Raw genomic sequence first — 22,095 nt, forward strand, 5'->3', positions numbered from 1 at the left:
TAAAAATGATTTTGGTTGATTGTTTTTCTCCCTACATATAGCTAATTCTCTGAGTACTGTATGCTTTACCTATATTTCAGACAAAGGTATTCATATATATAGGTCCGTAAGGCACGCATGTTAGAAGTTATCAGTGGTCTAGACAGGACCTTTCCTCTTGATAACTTACACATGTGAGCATAATACAAATGTCAAAGCAGAAACACACACTCAAACACTTGTGATGACTCTTTAAAAGCCTCGAGCTTAACACAAATACACACACAAATTCGCAGCAATTATCTTTGTTTGGATGTAAACGATACCTAAGCAACACCCAGCCCATATTAGATACAGACATCAGAATTTCATTCAGCCTGGTCCAACATCTGTCAGCAACTCAATTTGATGCGCCATAGCAACAACAGCAATAAAGGCTGAGCTGGGTAACACATGCACATGTTACTGTGGAGCAGGACTCTTACACTCTCTAACGGCATGTAACAGTCAGCCACATCAGACACCCACACTCACCCTCACCCTCCTCTTCTCCTCGGACCATCCCTGTCTGCCTCAGTAACTAAACAAGCTACTCCTCCTGACCCTCAGAGGGCCTCTAGAGGCTAATGACAATAATCGCGTTTGCTTCCCAAATAGATTAGGGCTCGGCTGTGACAGTGATGCTGAGGGAAGTAGTTGGTGTCTGCTGACAGACTGACCACCCAGGAGTTTTTCGAGGCTCTATTTTGGGTTCCTCCCATCTTACCAATTTTCAGACATCAGTAAGACAAATCACAGAGAAAACTAATAATTGGTGAGAGTCAGGCAAAGGCAACCCCTGAACCTCCCTCCCTACTCCCCTCATGCCCCCTGCTAAAAGTCCAAAGACCTTTTGGACCACAAAAGGGGAGGATGACCTCCAAAGGCAAGGGACAAATTTTAAGTTAACAAGATTAATGGGGCGCTCCTCATTTTTCTCACAGCACAGCTGAAGCAGACAAAAACTTTTAGTGGTTTTTAGCTTTGAGGACATCTAAACATACTGTAGGTATTTTTAAAAAAAATAAAATCCAAGTCAAATTACATTATATCACTGTCTACTACGCCTACAGCATACATACACTGATGAACTAAAATACCCTGCCTGTGTTCTTTAAGAAAACTAGAAACTGGAAGTTTTTGTTACATACTTTTTGGTTTCGTGATGGTGCTCTGTCAGCCCGGTCTCACGGGGATTCGTGAAACTGTCACGTCAGTTTTTGTTTCGGTTTCGTGCGCACCAACACGATGTCGTCATGTTTTTCGTGCAGCTCACCACGAGCGAAACCCGCTGTGGTAATCACATCTGAAAGTGGTTTATACCGGCGGATTCATGACGATCTAAGCTGTCCATCGGCGTTTGCGGCCGCCACTGCGGCCGCCGGACATTCTTTAAGTTCCTATGCAAATTCGGCGGATTCATGACGATCTAAGCTGTCCATCGGCGTTTGCGGCCGCCATTGCGGCCGCCAGACATCCAGCCACAGCAGCGGCCGCAGTGGCGGCCGCAAACGCCGATGGACAGCTTAAATCGTCATGAATCCACTGGTATAAACCACTTTCAGATGTGATTACCACAGCGGGTTTCGCTCGTGGTGAGCGGCACGAAAAACATGACATCGTGTTGGTGCGCACGAAACCGAAACAAAAACTGACGTGACAGTTTCACGAATCCCCGTGAGACCGTGTTGGCTCTGTAGTTGTGCATTACTTGTACAGAACATCTGTATTTTTGTTGGCTGTCTACATAGATCGATGCTTTTTTTTTCTAGCTAATCAAATCTTGCCTACAGCAGTAGCATTAGCATTCTATGACAGACACAGTAGAAGTCACACTGAGCCAAACAGCAGCCTGCTACATAAATCAAGCGTCTCTGGACAACAACCTACATTAGCTTTCCTTCCAAGCCTCCTTCCTATCTAACTTGCAAACATGAGCAGACTTTTAATACTGTACTTTAGCTTGTTAAATAACCCATCAAACTCCACATGTGCAGGACCAACGTGGACTGCAAACATCATTGTGCAAGCCAAGCTAGATAACTCAGCGGTCAGCTGCCGCCCATTTATCTGCATGTAAATGGAGCTACAGATGTCACTTGAATCCAGTTAGATACTTTTACACCATCTATCCCTGACATATAGACTACAGCTCAAGTATTATTTTCTCTTGTTCCTTACAATGCAAAACCAACACTCAGGCAGCCTGCTAGCTGCTGTCAAACCAGCACAAACATCAACATGACCATCTATTATATAATATTTTCCCAAATATAAAAAATATACAAAGTTCCAGCCATTCTAATGTACAGCTGTTCTAATGGTTCTGTAACATTGTACTTATCCACAGGGAAATGCTAACATCACCAAGCCAACATGGTTAGAATGTTAATTCCGTTAAGGAGTTGTGTTTACCAAACAAAGTCTTGAAAAAAATCTAAGCGATGATAATCAGTAAACTCATATTTCATTGTGTAACAGACATAAATGTTTGTACCACATTTGGTAGCAATCTACCCATTTGTTCAGCCTCACTGTGGTGTTAAGAAAGCCAGGGGATTCCCAGACTCAGCAAGATGGGAACAACTGATGGACAACATTTTGCAGTAGTCCTTCCAGTTGACTTGAAGATATCTGACAGTGTAGGTGAAAATACTGAGCTACTGTGATGCAAGAAGAAAAGTCAGGAGATCTATTCTTCTTGCAAAATCACTGCAACTCCGAACCAATCAGGATTCCTTCTCTGGTGACCAAGAATGTCCATATTTCATGGCAACACATCCACTGAGTCACGCTCACATTTATCTTTGATGGTATTTAGATATTTGTTTATAACGTTCTTTTAGAGCCATGCAATGTACCTTGCTGGTCTGCCAATAAATTACAGAGTTAATATAAATGAGATGAGATGAAAGCAGATACATCGTGGTTTTGTGGTCGAAGCACATTAAAAGGAGTAAATTGTTCTCCCTCAAGCCCTGACAAAAATGAGATATGAAAATAGTTTTCAAATATGTATAGATATCTTGAGGCAAATTTACTTGAACTTGCCACTCACTGAGAGAAATCTCAGATGTGGAAACATCATTAGGGAGTAGTAACTTTAAGCAAGCCTTTCATTAGTTGTGAAACATATTCAGCTGCCATTTCTGGTTTCCAGCTGCAGACCATATATGTAAGAAGATGAACAAGAACTGCAACTAAATAGCTCACTGATCAGACAAGACAGTCTAAAAGCTGTATTTTCCACATTGTGCAAAATTAGTATTTCACTGGTAATCCCTAACTTACAATTATAGACTCACCATTACTCTTCTCTCAAGACTGTCGAACTATTTAGGATACAAGCCACCGGCAGGATTCGTGGGGTTCCAGAAATGGCCCTCTACAAACTGAGGATTAGCTCTGTTGAGAGCAGTGCTCAAACACTGATCTTGTCTGATAACAATGTTCAAACTCATACTACACTCCAAGACATCCTCTGGTTCCGTAGACGAATCTGCCACACTAAACCAACCAAACTCAAAGCTAATTCAGCTTCCTCGAACATCAGCTAAAATGAGTAGTAGGCATCCCAGTTTCCAAAAGCAGCAGTGAGTTTGTGGTTAAAAAGAAAATAGATTGTAGTGGCTGGATGAATACTATTTGTTTGTGCCATCTGTATTTCTGAACAAAATAAAATGCAAAATTATACCAAATCTCCTTTTTCCTCTTAAAATACACTCAACAAAAATATAAACGCAACACTTTTGTTTTTGCTCCCATTTATGAGATGACCTCAAAGATCTAAAACTTTTTCCACATAAACAATATCACCATTTCTCTCAAATATAGTTCACAAATCTGTCTAAATCTGTGATAATGAGCACTTCTCCTTTGCTGAGATAATCCATCCCACCTCACAGGTGTGCCATATCAAGATGCTGATTAGACACCATGATTAGTGCACAGGTGTGCCACTCTGAAAGGTGCAGTTTTGTTTTAGTGTGTGTGTTTTTGTGTGTGTGTGTGTGTGTGTGTGTGTGTGGGGGGGGGGGGGGGCAGGAACTGGTACACGCTGTCGTATACGCCAATCCAGAGCATCCCAAACATGCTCAATGGGTGACATGTCCGGTGAGTATGCTGGCCATGCAAAAACAGATCCTTGCAACATGGGGTTGTGCATTATCCTGCTGCAACATGAGGTGATGTTCTTGGATGTATGGCACAACAATGGGCCTCAGGATCTCGTCACTGTATCTCTGTGCATTCAAAATGCCATCAATAAAATGCACCTGTGTTCTTCGTCCATAACAGACACCTGCCCATACCATAACCCCACCACCACCATGGGCCACTCCATCCACAACATTGACATCAGAAAACCGCTCACCCACATGACGCCACACACGCTGTCTGCCATCTGCCCTGAACAGTGTAAACTGGGATTCATCCGTGAAGAGAACACCTCTCCAATGTGCCAGACGCCATCCAATGTGAGCATTTGCCCACTCAAGTCGGTTACGACAACGAACTGGAGTCAGGTGGAGACCCCGATGAGGACGACGAGCATGCAGATGAGCTTCCCTGAGATGGTTTCTGACAGTTTGTGCAGAAATTCTTTGGTTATGCAAACCGATTGTTTCAGCAGCTGTCCGAGTGGCTGGTCTCAGACCATCTTGGAGGTGAACATGCTGGATGTGAAGGTCCTGGGCTGGTGTGGTTACACATGGTCTGCGGTTGTGAGGCTGGTTGGATGTACTGCCAAATTCTCTGAAACGCCTTTGGAGATGGCTAATGGTAGAGAAATGAACATTCAATACACGAGCAACAGCTCTGGTTGACATTCCTGCTGTCAGCATGCCAATTGCACACTCCCTCAAATCTTGTCTCATCTGTGGCATTGTGCTGTGTGATAAAACTGCACCTTTCAGAGTGGCCTTTTATTGTGGCAGTCTAAGGCACACCTGTGCACTAATCATGGTGTCTAATCAGCATCTTGATATGACACATCTGATTTAGACAGATTTGTGAACACAATTTGAGAGAAATGGTGATATTGTGTAAGTGGAAAAAGTTTTAGATCTTTGAGTTCATCTCATAAAAAATGGTCGCAAAAACAAAAGTGTTGCATTTATATTTTTGTTGAGTGTAAGACAATCTCTTTGTTCAAAGATTCTTTGTTCGTCCTGTAGCTGAATATAGCTTTTAAATGCCTCTTGCTGCATGTTTGGGGTCGTTTTGACATGTTGCAGAATAAATTTGGGACAACTGGATGCCTTCCAGCAAGTATGCATGATGGCAGAGAATCTAAACACCTAAAGGGCATCAATCTGTACCGAGGGATCAAGAGGTATATCAGATTGGGAACTGCTTTAATGCAGTTCAATCAATTTCAAACCTTGTGTGGATTTAGGAGATAAATGTCTCCGCAAGTTATGCTGTACAAGAATCCACTATGTTTCAACACAATGGATGTTTCACAACACGACAGGCACCAGTCATGCACGGTATGCCACAGGAACCATGATTTAGCAATATGTGGGTTCTTCCCTTTTGGATAGATGACCCTTAGTATCGCTATGCTTGCTCTTCTCGAGCATTCAAAATATTTTGTTCTGAAAATTCTTCGTGCATGTATACACACAGAACTACTATGCCCCTGACTTAGGATTGCATATGTCTAGTCATGATTAATATTGACAATCCAACAGTGAAGAACATTTTTAAAAGTTCTGGAGATGTTTCCAGCTTTTAACCCAACTTTGGTCTGTCCCTTACAATGCAGCAGCTACCAATAGTTATCTTAAGTATGCTCTTGGCTGTCAAAGCCAGACGTTCCTAACTTTACAAGGACTCGGCTGAGACATAACACCAAACACCAGCTTTGGATGAGAGGTGGTTTCAAAAATAAATAAAGCCTTAAAGCTAAGGAATTATAAACACACTGCCATGGAGAAAGAGCGAAAGCCCTCCAAACAATTTGTGGCATGTTGTATTTTCACTTCTTTCTCTGCTTGACACAAAGACGAGTGTCAAACAACTGAGGAAACGAACAGGGGGATGACAGAGAGGAATGGGGAAAAAAAGGGAGAGAGCATAGAGGTGAGAGTGAAGAAGACCATGGGGGAAATTTTCCATTTACCAAGACACAGACACGCATGCCAGAACAGCCAGACATGGATAAGAACATGCTTTGCAAACATGGTTGCAAAAATTTGCACTTGAAAAAATATGCACCATGCCAACATAGACACATGCGATTAATACAGACATGCCAGTGACAATAGTTTTACACGCACACATTGACACACACAAACATACACGCATACGGTCCATGAATATTCTTCAGTCTGGAAATGAGGAGAGGATGGAGGGAGTTTGTTTAGCAAAAAGAACTAGTTAAGCCAAGAGAAAGGAAAAGTCCTGATTCTAACACAATATGAGCTCTGGGATCTTCAAACAAACTCACGCTTGGGCGCCATGGGGACACGACCAACAGAATGAAGCATTCTGGGTGCTGACCTCGCTATTGCCGGCTCTGTTTCTGTTTGCGACCGCCTTTTAGCTGGGTCTCCGTGCACAACAATGTAGTCTTTGCCATAGCATTGGAGTCTGGCATTTCATAGGGAAAACTGAGACTGGCTCACGCTGCCACATTCCATAAGTTGGCTTTAGCCAGTCAACACACCCCTTGTGGCAGCTGTTTCCCTCTGAAAAACATGACCCACTGAAGTAAAGAAAAGCTGAGTCTTCTTGTAAATAGTAAAACAAAAGTTAAACAAATCAAAGCAGGTCTTTGGAAATGGGTAGGCAGGGCCACGTATTCACAAAGCTATTCAGGGAAGAACTCAATTCTGCAAAGTGGGAAGAAGAAACAACAGAGGTTGATGATTTGCAATCCTAAGTAGACGTCTGAGGATTCCTCAGTGGGCTAATATGTGAAAACCCCATTTAACAGCCAGGACACGATGTTAGCAGGCGTGACAGACAGAGTCAGTCCACCCACCATTCAACAGCATGCTCTGTAACAGAAGGGCTTGTCCCCATCAGCATCATTTTTTCAGCTTCATTAAGCACCATTCTTTCTCCGGATGAAGGCCAAGGCAGCAGTAGCGCTAGCACTGTTCAATTCCTGACTGGTAACCACGGCTTTGTTTTCCTGAAGGATTGCTATAAAATGAACTGTCAAACGACATAGTGTCTGTGGCATTCTTTTTGTCCAACTCCACATCTTACTGCAGTCAATTTTGCTCTAAAAACAAAAAAAATTATCAAGAAAAATTTATTGTGTATTTATGTAAATATATATTTCATTATTTATAGAAATAAACACATTTATCATAGCTGGCTGTGGTACTGTGGACGCAAGATGCTCCATAGTGCTCCTTGCAAGTAAAGGAAAATGAGGAAGGCTCACCACAAGAGGCTGACTTTGTCTCCACCAGTTTCACCCTTCGTGTCTCATTTCGAATCCTGCCGTCTGTATTGTCCACGAGATGTGCAAGGTCATCAATGATTTCTGAGAGACAAAGAGAAAGAAAAGAGAAAAGTTAATTTCTGTTCTGCATTAAGTTGCCATCTACAATCATGAAGAATTCCTAATGTTATTTCTTTCAAATTATTACATGAAGACCACTCTACTATGCTTTGTATAGTAAAGAAAAACAAAACAAAAAACAATCTTGAATGACAGATTCTGCAGAAAATGACATAACATCAGTCAACAAATTTCACATACATGAGCTGTGGGGCAGGGAGCGGAATATATAAAAGCACTACTCGTCCTTTCAAACGGTTTCACTACTTTCTGAATCCATTCTGGATTTAATCGGGCCCTTATTGTTCATGAGTTTTAAAGACGTAAGCTCAGGCTTCAGGGACTAAGCCTAGGCGTCCAAAGAAAGCGAGTGTGTGCTTTGTGCATGTGTTTGGCGCTGTGGCTGGGCCTTTCAGTAGGAGTTCCTGACTTGAAGGTCGTCCAGATGGAAGCCTGTGTGATTTGTTAGCACTAGCCACTGTGTTGACACGACATCTCCAGAGGTCTGTCTCAACAACAAAAACAGATAACTGCAGAAAATTTTCCAAAATTTTGATTTATTAAGGTTGAGTATTAAATTGTGGTACTAGTTAAAGATAATATCCACCCATGACTGACCTCTAAGCTGGCTGACACCAATACAGACTATCTATTGAGATGGACATAAAACTACAACATTGACGAAACACAGCTCTTCTTGGTAGGGCAAACAACCAGCTTCTCTCATGATTCCAACTGCGCCGATGACACAAAACTATGAATAAAGAGATGTAGAAATATATGAGCAATAACGTTCAAAACAATATGGCTCATTACTCCTGGTATAAATCAAGAGATTTATGACAAAACACAACTGAAATTGACCATTTCTTCTTAAACATGTGTGACTGGAGATTTGGATTTGTGGCCTGTTTCATATTTCTGTTCCAACAGTGACGACAGGTCCTGTCCAGTAGCCTTCTAAACATAAAAAGACAAAACAAAAACAAGTGCTGAATATTAAAGAAGTCAGTGAAACAGAAACCAAGGTCAAACTGAAAAAAGGGAAACTCACAGCCTCTGATAAATGAAAGTTTTACAGGAATGGGAAACTAGACTCAACTAACACACCAGAATTAAGCGCCAAGTCAAACAAACTGTCCTGTCCAGGGAGGAAACAACATTTTATTGCCGTTATATGGTAAAATAGTATTCAGTCGGTATGATCTAAGCTTTTGTTGCTCTCCAGAAACTGGGCCACATGACCAAATTCCCACAAGTGAGTGCTCAGGGTCGTCCGCAGCATTTGTCTTCGTGAGCACAACTACGAGTCATCACCGCTTGACAAGAAAGTTTGTGTTCTGGCTGACATCAGGTAATTAAAGCTGCACAAATAATTTGAGGAAGGAAAGTAAAGCATGTCAGTTCGGAGGGCCAGAATGTTAAGGGGCAAGGACAAGGATGCGGGAGACGTGAGATCGTCGTATGTACAGCGTCCTTTGAGACTTCCACATCATCATCTAAGCATCAGGCAACAATTTAGAAAGGAAGAAACTTTTCCTTTACTGGCAGGGAAGGGGTGTAGACAGTGAACCATTTGTGCCGCGTGCCACTCCAACTACTCATGAAGGATGTTTTCAGTCAGCTGGTGCCAAGTGCCTTGATTCAGTTCTGGCCCAGCAATAACATCTCAATTCATTGATGAATTCCCAGCCTTGCTAAAATGCAAGAGGCTAAGACATGACCTCTGTATCTACAGCTGCAACGAAACGCTCAATTTATTTTTCAGAATGGTTGCGCTAAAGGTACTGGGTATTTTACTTGTGCAGGCCTTCAGTTCACCCCATTATCAAGTCATGTCTCTAACAATATAATTCTCAATTTCCTGTTGTTACATTTGCTTCCATGTATGACAGCTGTTGGCCCTGGCTTGGATCTGCAACACCACAAAGAAGCCTGTGTTTCAGGCAAACGTTGTTTATTTAAAATGCCATTACACTAGATAAACCTCTAAAACCACAGTGTGGAAGAGCATGGCATGTGTGCACACATTTTTTTTTTCCTGTTTGCCAATTTTTTTTCAAGATGCATTGCTTTATGCTCATTTCTACTCTATTCCACAATGGATGATCTGTGTCCTCCCTTGAAATGTTATTTTACACTCATTGTGCCCTAGATCATTGGGAAATTAACTGGATTTCTTGTTATTTTTGTGTTTTTACTTTGAAAATAAGTGCTGGTGGTGACAAGCTTTTCTTTTTATGAACTGCACGTCTATAGGTCATAATATAACAATAATAAAATTATTTGAATAACTCTGCAGCTTATTAAAAGCATACTTAAATATGCATGCAGTAGTAAAATTTCATTTTTTAAAAGATAAACATCAGCAATAAACAAGCCCAAATGAAAAGATGACAATATGTTATGAACAGACCCCAGTGATGTGATGACAGAACAATCAAACACACAAAAAAAATGAATGCCTAAGTGCTCACTGAGTCAGCACATTCTCTTTGTTAAATGAACTACTTCTTTGAGAGTGAAGATTTGCTCAGAATGTAAATTGACAAAAAGTCGAATAAAAATTAAAGTCTCCTCCTGGCTCTGTCTCCATTGCTCTGTGAATACATATCACCATAGAGAATATACATCAGCATGCTAATAAGCTGGCTTTTATTACTGTGGAATAAGTCGACCATGCCCTTTCCTAATTATAACTGCTGTGTGTGCAACACAAGCCCATTAGCAAGCTCTTTTTGGGCCCAGGGACTTGTTACCAGAGAATTTGTTGTGTTATTCTCACAGCAAACCAAAACAATCGGACATTAGTGACTGGCTTTGTGAAATGTCATTTTCGTAACAGGAAAAGTTATTTGGCACACAAGCTGCAAGGTTATGAATATAAATGAAGATACAGAGATTGTCAAACAAGTTTAGTTTCATGGAGGTTCCAGAAGAATCTGTGTCCCTTATGAAATCAGGTATTTAGTATTGTTCTCTGTCAACACATGGCCAGGCATTCAAGTCTGAAAAGACAAATCCTTTTTAATAAGGTAATATATTACCTCAAGCTTTACCCCAGTCGGTATATAATGCTGAATACATAGAAAAACACTGCCAAACTTCTGAAGCTTTTTCTTTATTCTGACTCCGTGTTGCCCAGTGTGCCAACTTTCAGGTAAGAACTTGAAAGGACATGGTAATGAGTAATGTGAGCAGATAAAGAATATTCAAAATGGTAGAATTTATAACGACAAGTGGGATTATATGAAATGCATTTCATTAGAAAAAGAACAATTTTATCATTGTTACATTATATTTTCTATAACACTAAGGTAGTAGATGCAACCAGGGTATGAGAGCCTGGGGTAAATTCTAAATACTTGGGCACAAAAAGGCAGCAATGCCAGGTCTCTCTCTTCTAAATCTCTGCTACCAACAGTACCTTAAATTCACACAAAAAAAAACAATGTACATAAAGCCTGGACCTTCAGAGTGGAGGCATGAGAGCCCTGTGGCGCACACACACCAATAGGAGACAGATGTTGCCCTCATATGACATCACCTATTCCCTTCTGCTGCTGACTCTCTGCGTAATCTCAACTCCATTTCATCTCTGTTCCAGCATTTTGCAGCTTTTATATAAACAGCTTCTCCCTGTGGCCACCCTGTTGTCTGGGGACTAACTGGTTAAAAGGTCTGTTTCCATCTTTGCTGTCAGCATCATCTGGAACCAAGGACAGACACCTACTATCCTCAGGATTGGCTGCTGCTGGTCTGGGCTAAAAGATTATTATGTGGCAAAGGCACGAACTGGAAGAACACACATAATGGCCACTGAATGGGTTTTAGTGTTAAGTCATTTATGATTTAAGTTTAAGCATACCATTCGTTGAGGGTGTATGCAGGCAGATGCAGTATTCCCACGATATTTCTGCATGTTTACAGTATATCTGCCCATTAAACTCATAGCTGGACAGAAGGTGTCATGCAGAGAATAAACTGTCTAGCTGCTGGCTCCACTTGGAGTGCACTGTATTCTTTTGCAAAAGATGTCTCCAGAGTAGTTCCTCATAATTCTTGCTGAGATCCTGTTCTTACTCAGTTTCTGAATTTATAAATCTGTAAACCTATGGAGAATCTTCTAATGTTCAGAGCAAGAATTTCGAGCAGCACATCCAATGTTCAGGCTAACAGTGTTTCTTCTGAATGGACTATCAGCATAAAAAAAAAAAGCTTCAAGGAGGCATCGGAGGTCACATCTACCTGAACCACCTCGACCTACCCCTTCGAATTCAAAGGACCCAGCAATTGTACTGTGGGTTCCTTCCCTGAAAAGGAAATTAATTTTGGCCACGTGTATTCATGCTCAAATTTTTTTTGGTCATTGCCCAAAGGTCGTGACCATATGTGAGAGTTACAACATAGATCATCCGGCAAAATCAGAGCGCCAACTTCAGGCTCAGCTCCCGCTTAGCTATTACTATCTGGCACAATGTCTGTTGTTGCTCTTGTAGTGCCAGTACACCTGTTCATGTCGTGCTTCATCTCACTCTACTTGCGAACAAGATCGCAAGTTATTTGTTGAACTCCTTCAAGTGAGGCAGTGACTCACTTCCAGCAACAAGAGAGCAATTCACTGTGTTCCAACAGAGTGTCACGGCCAGATTTGGAGGTCCTGACCCACACTCACATTCAGCTGCTAACAAGGCGAGAGAATCGCATCCATCAAAAGCAGAGACGAATTTGTGGGACAACAATACTAAACAGTCCCCACACCATAGCTTTACTTAGAGATTTTCTTCATGAAAGCCACAAACAGAATCGGTAACAAGGTGCTACCTGAGCAGACTGGATGTGGATTTATATTCTACAGTCTAGTTCCTGTCAGACAGCAACGGCGATGTTGACATGCAGCAGAACGGTGAAGCATTTGGGAGCTAGTCTCTATTTTAATGATTGAATTCCCACATCCCCGATCTGCCGCAAGCCTCAAAAACGCTGACTCATCCTCAGAGAGGCTACAGCAGTGGCGATTTTGGTTTTCTGTGTCAGTGCATGCGGTGGAGGTACTACCACAAACAGCGACACTCCAGGGTAGCTCCAGGATGTTCTGTATTAACTCTGTGTTATTGTAGGACTTCTTCCCAGAGTGGGCATAGTGCACAGAGAAAATGCTTGTTTCCTGTCACCGATTTACACGCCATCTAACTCAGTGGGGGCTAATTTTTGTTGTGCTTTATCAGGAGATGATTTCTCTTGAGGATATGAAGAAAAAGAAAGTAAAAAAAGATTTCTTTTTTTTTTTTTAACTCAACCCTTCTCTTGTATGTCTTGTTGTAATGCAGGGAGGCCTGGCCACAACTGTTACCAATTGGCTCTGGTGTGACTGACTTGTGTATGGAGGGTAGAGCTCCACTGCCAACCAAAACACACATCTCTGGATGTAACTGGAACTTCACTTGGCACACGCAGAGGTACTCAGCATGATGATACAACTCAGGGCAATTATGGTATTTACAAGAAGTTTCACAGTCTTGGAAGCATTTCTTTCAACTTATTTCTTTTTTTTTTCTCCGCTCTCGGTTGCTTATTGTAAACAAACTTACCCTGGGGGTCTTTGGGGAGTGAGGAACTTAAGAGTTTTACCAGTTTTTAAACTAAGTGAAAATCCCAACAAATCATTTGAATGCCAAAACAAAAGGAACTACAATGAAGACATAAAAGAAATGTGTAAAATCTGTCTATAGAAGACGAGCCTTTGTATAGACATGATGCTAAATACCCAGTCTGACGTTAGAAGTGAGAACACGTAAACAAAACCACATTCTTTCCTAACAATCATCTTGAATGCCAGTAAAAAAAAAAAAAAAAAAAAAAAAAAAAGCCAGCTCATTATATACTCAATGGGCTTTTTATTATTGTTGAAATATTCAGTCTGGTGATGGATAGTTCATAACTTGACTCTGCTTTAGTGTCCAACACCAACAGTTCAAGAAAAGCCACTGTTTTTTGTTGTGTTTTTTTATTAACCAAGGTGCCAATCAGTAATATGATGCATTAAAAATGAAAGAAAATGAAACCGCATTTCTATGAGACGCAACTGGTGTATGATCTAAAGAAAACAAGATGAAAAATGAGCCTGAGGGATATGCTGTGGTAAACAATGAATACCACAAGGTACATATTGGAAATGTGATTTACAAAAAAATAGAACTTGTATCTATATCAATTCAAATCCCAGTAGACACAACAGATGTAATGTCATAGGACCACAACAGTCTTCAATATACAAACATGGACTCCAGTCACACAGGCTGTATGTAAATAATGGTATGCATCTTATGCCTTAGGTAAATTCAACTCCGTACAAGATTTCTTCTCAGCTTCTGCCCTGTTTTGTGCTTAAATGTGTGACTGTGTGCTGATGGAGTTTTTGAGGGTATCACCATACACACATCCCAACATCTGGTCTTCTGAAGTGCTGAGCCACATGTGTACAGATTAGTCTCACTGCTGGACATCAGGCTTCCTGGCCCCAGTGAATCTCCGAGTCCGTCCAAATGCACCGACAGGCTCGTCCACTCAACACGTTGAGGGTAAGATACCCTTTATTGCATCATTAGACATTTTCAAACTGCGGGGTAGAGGCTGGCTGAGTGATGATGAATGTCTTGCTTTTTGCAGCTCATGCAATGTTCTGACTTGCCAATGATCAAATAAAGTATTGTTTATTCATATGTGGGGCAACACGCTCGTTCAATGAAAACTTTGCATTGGCACCATCTTTGTCAATCTTGGAATAAATGTAACTTTACTCTGCCATCGGGAGAAGTTGTAGCTGAGGTGAAAGAAGCCTTTTATCTCTGAATATTAATTTAGAAACAGTATCAACAGTGCTGCATTGAGCTTTGCTATTTGTCTTTTTAATTGTACTTTTTAACTTTATTTCTATTTCTGTGTTTATGAATGTGAGCAACGGACTATTGTACAATTTCCTTCGGGATTAATAAAGTATTTATCTATCTGTCATTTTAATAATCAGATTACACGTTCTCCAGCAAAACCGATTCAGTAATGTAAATATACCCAAATACACATGGCATACTTTAAAAAAAAAAAAAAAAGCCTTTTGCACTATCTGAAGTCAAAATAAACAGTGTTTCATACAGTTCTGATGTACTGGATTCTATGACAAAAAACAATCAGAAAAAACTTTAAATCAATATAAATACACCAAAAAGCTCAAACAGCAGTGACAAACCACTTAACCCTTTAAGCTTCAGTCAATTCCAGCCGTTTTCAGTACAAAAAAATCGCTAATATTCTATTTTTAAATAAAAAAAATTACGAAAAATACGGGGAATATTGGACGCGCATCGGGAGGTGCATTTCCTTGAAAACGACCAATTCGGGGATTTTATACCGACTTCAGGACATGTTTTGGACAAAATAGTTTACTGGCTTGTGTCATCTGATGTAAAAGGTTGGATTATAGCCGTTTTTTGTGGAATCTTTTTTTTTGTGTGTAATAATAAACCCGGAAATGTGAGTCGCGCTGTGTGCGTTGAAGCCGTGTATAGAGAACGGATGGATGAATATTTGTTTTTGTCGGACAAATGTGTTTTTCTCACCCGCTGTGGTAATCGCATCTGAAAGTGGTTTATACCGGCGGATTCATGAGAATCTAAGCTTTCCATCGGTGTATAGTGTTTGTATAATCGCGTTTGCACCCGTCGGACATTCCTGAAATTCCTATGCAAATTAGTAGGTGTACCGCCGGCGGTACACTGAAGCTTAAAGGGTTTTAAACTGCAATTACATACATGTCTTCCACAATTCCAGCTTTAATTCTAACCATTTGTGTTCCAATTTGAAACTGAAACCGGCTGTGTGTCCACAGACACTTTCACCTCCCTAACCCTGCTACGTTTACCCCAAGATACATCACTGCACATGATGGACACCAAAAACAATGAGCAGCTGATGAACAACTTCTTCAAAGTTTGAAGAAACCACACTTCAAAAAAAAAAAAATCACATAAATTGAGAAAACCCTCCACACTCGCTCAGTTTCAGCACGTACAGATCATTGGGTTAGTACGTGCTAGAATTCCTGTAGGAGCAGCACTTTGGGTTTTTCCCCATACACACAAACACTATGTATGCAGATAGAGTACATATGTTATCGTAAGATATGCGTTTGAAGGTCTACAGACAGGCAGGCTGGCATTCAGAAATATCCCTGGAACATGTGAGACAGAAGTTGTAGTATTTGTTAGGGCCTCCTTTTGCTCTCCAAACAGTGTCATTTCTCTGTTGCATAGACTCCACATGATAAAAGATGAAACATTCTTTTGAGATCCTGGTTCAATTTGACATCAGTGACTGGATCACATAAAATCTGCACTTTTGTCAGCTGCACATTCATGACGCAAATCTTTTCAGCTCCGCACAGTTGCGAAAGTGGTTAGCTTAGTTACCATCCCCTTTCCGTCAGTTTGAACCAGTCCAACCTCTCCCATCACAATGGCGTATCTGTCCGCAGAAGCACCACACGCCACTCAGAATGCTGGTTTTTGGTTTTCGCACCATTCTGAGTAAGACTGAAAATTCCAGGAGATCAGCAGTTCCAGTTGCTCAAACCAGCCCGTCTGGCACCAACAATCACAGTCACTGAGATCACTTTTTTTTTCCTCATTCTGATGTCTCCTGGCTTGTTATGCATTATTTTATGCATCTGCTGCACTACTGCCACAAGACTGTCTGATTGGATAATTGCAGGAATAAGCGTGTATACAGGTGTTCCCATTAAAGTTCTTGGTCACAACATTCCGTCACGTCGAGCTTGCTAGGTTGCCTAGCAGTATTGCATTATTTTTACCGAAACTGGGAAGTTCGAGTAAGAAAAGATCAAAATGATCCATAAAAAAATAAATAAAAATAAGAAAACTGGATGACATTGGCTTTTGTCAACTTGGCCATGTGTTGACTGCACATAAACTTCGTGATAAATGACAAATATAACATTCAGAAATAAGATTAAGATGGAATCTGTCCTGTCATCTACAGAAACTAAATGTAAATATTACAAGACAATTGGAAAAAAAAAGAGGAATGAAGAGAATAAATGCAAACTTTACTGTGTGTGGCTGCCAGATTCACCAGCATCCCTCATCCTATATGGCCAGGCATCACTGAACAGTCATCACAGTGAAAATTAATTGAATTTACCAATGCATTACATACAACATACACACAGGACCTGCTCTGTCCCTTTAGAATTAATAAAAAAAGGGGGTTTAAATTTCTAAGAACGCTCTACAAAGACCAACAACAATGAAAAGAAGCCTGATCACTACCAGGCTTTCCACCACCATTATTGGCCCTCTTATGGCCAGGTGCCACCGAACAATGTGTGCATGATGAGCATGAGGGTGCCAGCAGCAGCAGCAGCAGCAGCAGCAGCAGCAGCGTGAGGCAGGGACCACCCTGTCACTGGCACGGCACCTCCAACCCAGCCACACTTACACTTCATCACTACCATCACACTTCATTTGCAGGGACACCCGGGAGGGGGTGATAAATTAAAAAAGTCGAAACTTCTAAAAAATTAAATGGCACAGGTTTAATAGGATGAGATTCACGGGACATGAGAACTGTAAAGTACCGACTGAATTCTGGAGCAGTGATCAGCTTATCCAGTGTACTACCTTGTTACTTTGCTGTCCGTAAAATAACAATACTCCACAGGCACGGTCTTTCCCTTTTACAACAGCTCATTACACTTCAAAATAATTTTCTGACAAATTCTACTTGGCTACAACAAATTTTAACTTCAACAGGGTTCCCCCCCCAAACAAACCACAGCTATTATAAATGCAGATGGATAAAAGGTTTACCCGACATTTATAAATCAGCACAAAACGTCTGTATTATACAATGACAACTTTTGTTGTGAAACAATTCTGCTGTCGAACTGAACAAAATGTCCTGAAAAATTGCAATTGTGTGTCCCACTGCCCACAAAACACACTTGGCAGGGTTAAAAGCGGCATTCTCTAAAACTTAAATACCAGATGATTTCCAAAACCTTGACTGCCATTGGTACCAAACCACACCATCTTAAGGAAAATTTCAACATATTAGTTTTGTTCATCGGGATAGAGCTGTAAACAAGAGCAAGATCTGAGGGATGAACTCCAAAGCAGGATGTGGGGTTAGCATGCTAACTTCAGGTTTTAACCCTGAGTTTTCAGGACTATGACAGCAGCCTACTTCTCACTGGGGTGCAGCAAATGTAGGAAACGAAACCTACACCCAAACAACTTCTACACGATAGGACAGTGACATGGATAAACCTATTGATTACATTTTCTAAGCTGCTGATTTTTTTGTCTGCATTATATTTTTCAATTTCTCTTAGTGATAACAGTTCATTCTTCCAGTGAATATGTGGTTCTAGACCGCTCCATGCATGTGACTGGTCTTCTCATGCCAATGACGCTTTCCTGTGAAGTTGCTCATAGACTCTGAAACCTTGGACTGATAACCAGCTTCGCGAGACCTTGTGGCCTGACTACGGTGTGGTTGTTAGGCTTGGTAAAGCATGATAACGAAAAGATACCCTAGGTTTGTCGAACTTGCTTCACAGTACAGGCCTCAGGAATTTCTCACTAACTGAGCAACTATGTTCTAATTGAAATGATCTGAGTCTAATAACTCAACATCCCCTGTGGTAAGTGGAGATTCCCGGCAAAATGCTGGCTGGCTGGCTGGATGGATGACTGACTGGCTGAAGAGTTATGGAGGGACTTTGATCTTCATGCCAGACCCTGTTTCACTCATAATGCACTCACACGCATGGAGACAAATACGCTCTCATGCATAGACGCTGACACAAACACACGTGTATACACACTCTGGTCTATGAGCACTATACAGACGGACACACCCCGATGTGGCACGCAAACAGAGGAAGGCGCACAAACGTCTTGGACGCTACATGCTTCCGACAAACCTTTGGGTCCCAAACAGAGGAGCAGTCATCAACGCAGTGTTAACTCACTGTACAGGGGAAAGCAAGAGTAGCAAATGATGCAACGCTATATCAGCAACAATAGAGATGTTTTACTGTGGAAAAGAGCTTGGGCCACTTGGAGTATATCTTCTGAAGATTACAGAGGTGTTGTTCAGCCTGGAAAATAGAAAGTTATGGTGGGATCGAATTTGGATTTTATTTGGGATTATGCACTGAGCATCCTTTTGACAGCTTTCAATGTAGCTCTTAAGTTTAAAGTCCAAATAAACAACATTTTTGACAGAAGTCTGTCAGACATCTGACTAATAAGCAATTCATAGAAAAAGGACAAACAGGTCAATAAAATCTCCAAAAGCATTCTTCGTACCAAATTCTGTGCTGTTGTTTTAAACATCATCATATCGTTTCATGCCAATATGAAACCATATCAAATTCTTGTTTGGAAGCCTAACAAGATTGCTCAACAGAAAAAAAAGATGGTTTGTGCAAGTAAATTCTTAATGTGCCACAACAGCTAGTCTTGTATGGTGTGCTAGAAAGAAGTAAAACAATGTAGGAAATAACAGAATGTGCATAATTTGTTGAATAAGAGGAACAAATTCAAGTGTGCCAGGTACAGAGAGAGGAAAGAACATTTTCATATCTTGGCTGTTAGTTCGCTGGCAAATCACACTTGTAATGTCTAAACAGTAAAAAAAAAAAAAATCCCTCGTACAATTTCTCAAAGAAGACATCTGCAAAAGTTTGTTTTGTTCAAACAAAAGTAAAACAGCAGAGGATTTTAAATGTCTATAATAGATGGCAAAAACAGCAGCAAATGCTTCCATCTGAGAAGGTGCAACCAGCAAATGTTTGGCATTTTGGCGAGCACAATAAGTAAATTGATTAAAAGACTATTACAATAACTGCAGGTTTGTTGTTTCACACTGATTGTTGCCACTCTACTCTCCTGCTACTGTGGTGTAAAACGAGCCCATGATTTACAACATCAGCAGGAGAGGGGCAAACCTCCCAGCACCTCAGTGCTGCTTCCATTGTTGCACAATATGCCCATATAAGAATAGAACCATAAAAACAGTCAAAAAACACCGAGCATAAATCCTAGCTGTTAAGGCTATTAGATTCCAATCACATGTACCACAGCTTTTAATCAGCCATTTACTTGACCAAATGTTCTCCATTTGGTGTGCTCAATTTTCTGACCCCATCCGAGTATTGTTTTCCATTTTGTAATTTTCATCGTGAAGTTTTCAACAGATCCAAAATACTGCTGCTGAAACACACAATGGAATTTGAAATTGACAAAGACAGTTGGGAACATTTGGCATGCCTGGGCGGCGTATGAGATGAACTGCTGAAAGTCTTATTGAGTATGCGGCGGATTTAGGGTAGCAGCACTCTACTCATGGAGACAAGAATGAAGGTTTGGCCAGCAGCGTGGCTGAAACAAATTCCCATCCCAACAGTCTCCCACATAATTGCGGGTAGCTGGGACTGGTGGAGGGTACTAAGCAAACAGCAAAAAAAAATGGCACAACAAGACCACATCCTCCACTGTGGGCTATATGCTCTAAAAAACATGGCTGGATGCACAGACAATTAGACACAGCGAAAAACCACATGCATACACACACATTAGTGCAAACATGTGAGTATATTCCCATGAATCAATGACACACACTAACACAAGTCTCATACTCATGAAGTACCGATCAAGCCCCAGACTGACCTACATGTACAAACTGCGGTTATTTAAACATCTGCACCTACAGCTGTTGTGTAATTGCACTGTTCCTCAAGCTGATGAGCAAAAAGGAGGAGATGCCGATCACAGGAGGTGAAGAAGAACTCTCTTCGGGGGAATAAACAAATTAGCAATCCCTGTGTAAAATCCTGTGACTCCCTCATCATCTGCCCAACACCTTAATACATCTGTCACACAGACAAGAAGGCATAGAGCCTTGCTATTCTAGCCAGTAGGTCTAATCACAGACCTTCAGTGAGGACTGGTGCTCTGCCACTGGCACTACTGCCCACTAGTGGGTTCATGTGTGGGCTACAAGGGAGAGCAGAGACAGGTAACCTTTGATTTCAGCTTGTTATTCTCTAAAATTTATATTAAAATGAGAAAAAAAATATTAGAGACAGTAAAAATTTTAATTTTACCAATTGCTGGAAGAATTTTGGTATAGGAAAGAAAATCACTGCTAAAAATGTATGTTAGATTATTGGTACATATGTCTTTTGGGGCCTGCAATCTGAGAACATACTACACATTTTTAGCAATAATTCAGGGATATCAAGAAACTGCAAGTTCACATAATGCAGGTACACAATTCTAAAAATTTAAAATACTTTCATCTTTAAGCAGGAGTTGGAAGCTCAATGAACATTTGACACCCTGACAAAACTATTACGGCCAGCCTAATGTGCTCTTGGCCTTTTTTGTGCCACCGTAACAGCTCCAAACCACCGAGGCATGAACTGAACAAGTCCTCTGCTGGTGCTCTGTGGTGACTGGCGCAAGACGTGAGCAGCAGATCCTTTAGGTCCCCTAAGTTGCAATTTGGAGCCAAAACAATCTGGCCCATGTTAAAGCCGCTCAGGTTTTCACACCTGCCCGTATCCAGCAAACTGATTAAAAGAACTGTCTGCCTGCCTGGCGTTCAACATGGGCCATTTTTACAAGATAATCTGCATTATTCATTTTATCTATGCTCATGACAGTGTGTGTTTATATGTCCATAATGCAACACTTAGAGCCTCACTTGTGTCAAATGTGTCACAACAGCAGCTTAGAAATAATATGAGAGGCTGGGATTAAGCAGAGAGTAAAACAGATGAGAATGATTAGATAAAAGATCAAAAGTCTTTTTAAGGAGACATGCTTGTTCAAGCAGCAGACCTGTGTGGTGATCAGACACAAAACAAACGCCAAAATGCCAATAAAAGGCCTCTTGCTTTATTTGTGAGGCCAACCGCATTTTTTGTAACCGTCTTCCTTTTTAATGTTTTGTCTTGAATACAGTCTGGATGGTAGATAGTGGCCGATTGCACACATGCAGGGTTATTAAATAACAGACGAAATGGATAGGGTAAAAAGCCTTCCCCACACAAAAGAAAGGTGACCTCCCAGTGACAGATTTCTGCAGCATGATGAAAGACTTAACACTTTTTAACGGGACAGCAATATATAACTTTGAAGGTTAGGTGATGGCTATCTTTTAGAAAGCCACTTGATGCTTGACTCTGTCAAATACCTCTCCAGTGCAATAGCAATACACTGTATGTTATGTCTACCACTACCACATATTCTAGGACAAAACGGCAGTAAAAATATTTGATCTATTTTATTTTAATTTAGCATTTCTCATAAAGCACCTATATATATATGTTTTCCATTTAAAAAACATTTATAAAAATCTTCATTTTTGTAAATTGCATTTCTTTCTCCCTTTGTCCATGTCTGTCTTTGCACTAGCTGTGGCAAAAGATGTTTTCGTGAGTGACTTCGACTGGCCAAGATGTTTACGTT

General features: G+C 40.9%; 1 protein-coding gene across 1 annotated transcript in view; it reads right to left on the reverse strand.

Annotated features, from left to right (window-relative positions):
• stx8 (syntaxin 8) overlaps nucleotides 1–22,095 on the reverse strand; it is a 44,174-nt gene that overhangs the window by 4,639 nt on the left and 17,440 nt on the right. Inside the window, exon 7 of the mRNA XM_022199003.2 lies at nucleotides 7,418–7,519. Coding sequence (XP_022054695.1) covers nucleotides 7,418–7,519 — 102 coding nt within the window. The remainder of the gene's footprint in view (nucleotides 1–7,417; nucleotides 7,520–22,095) is intronic.

Source organism: Acanthochromis polyacanthus, chromosome 3 (assembly GCF_021347895.1).
Source record: "Acanthochromis polyacanthus isolate Apoly-LR-REF ecotype Palm Island chromosome 3, KAUST_Apoly_ChrSc, whole genome shotgun sequence".
NCBI lineage: Eukaryota > Metazoa > Chordata > Actinopteri > Pomacentridae > Acanthochromis > Acanthochromis polyacanthus.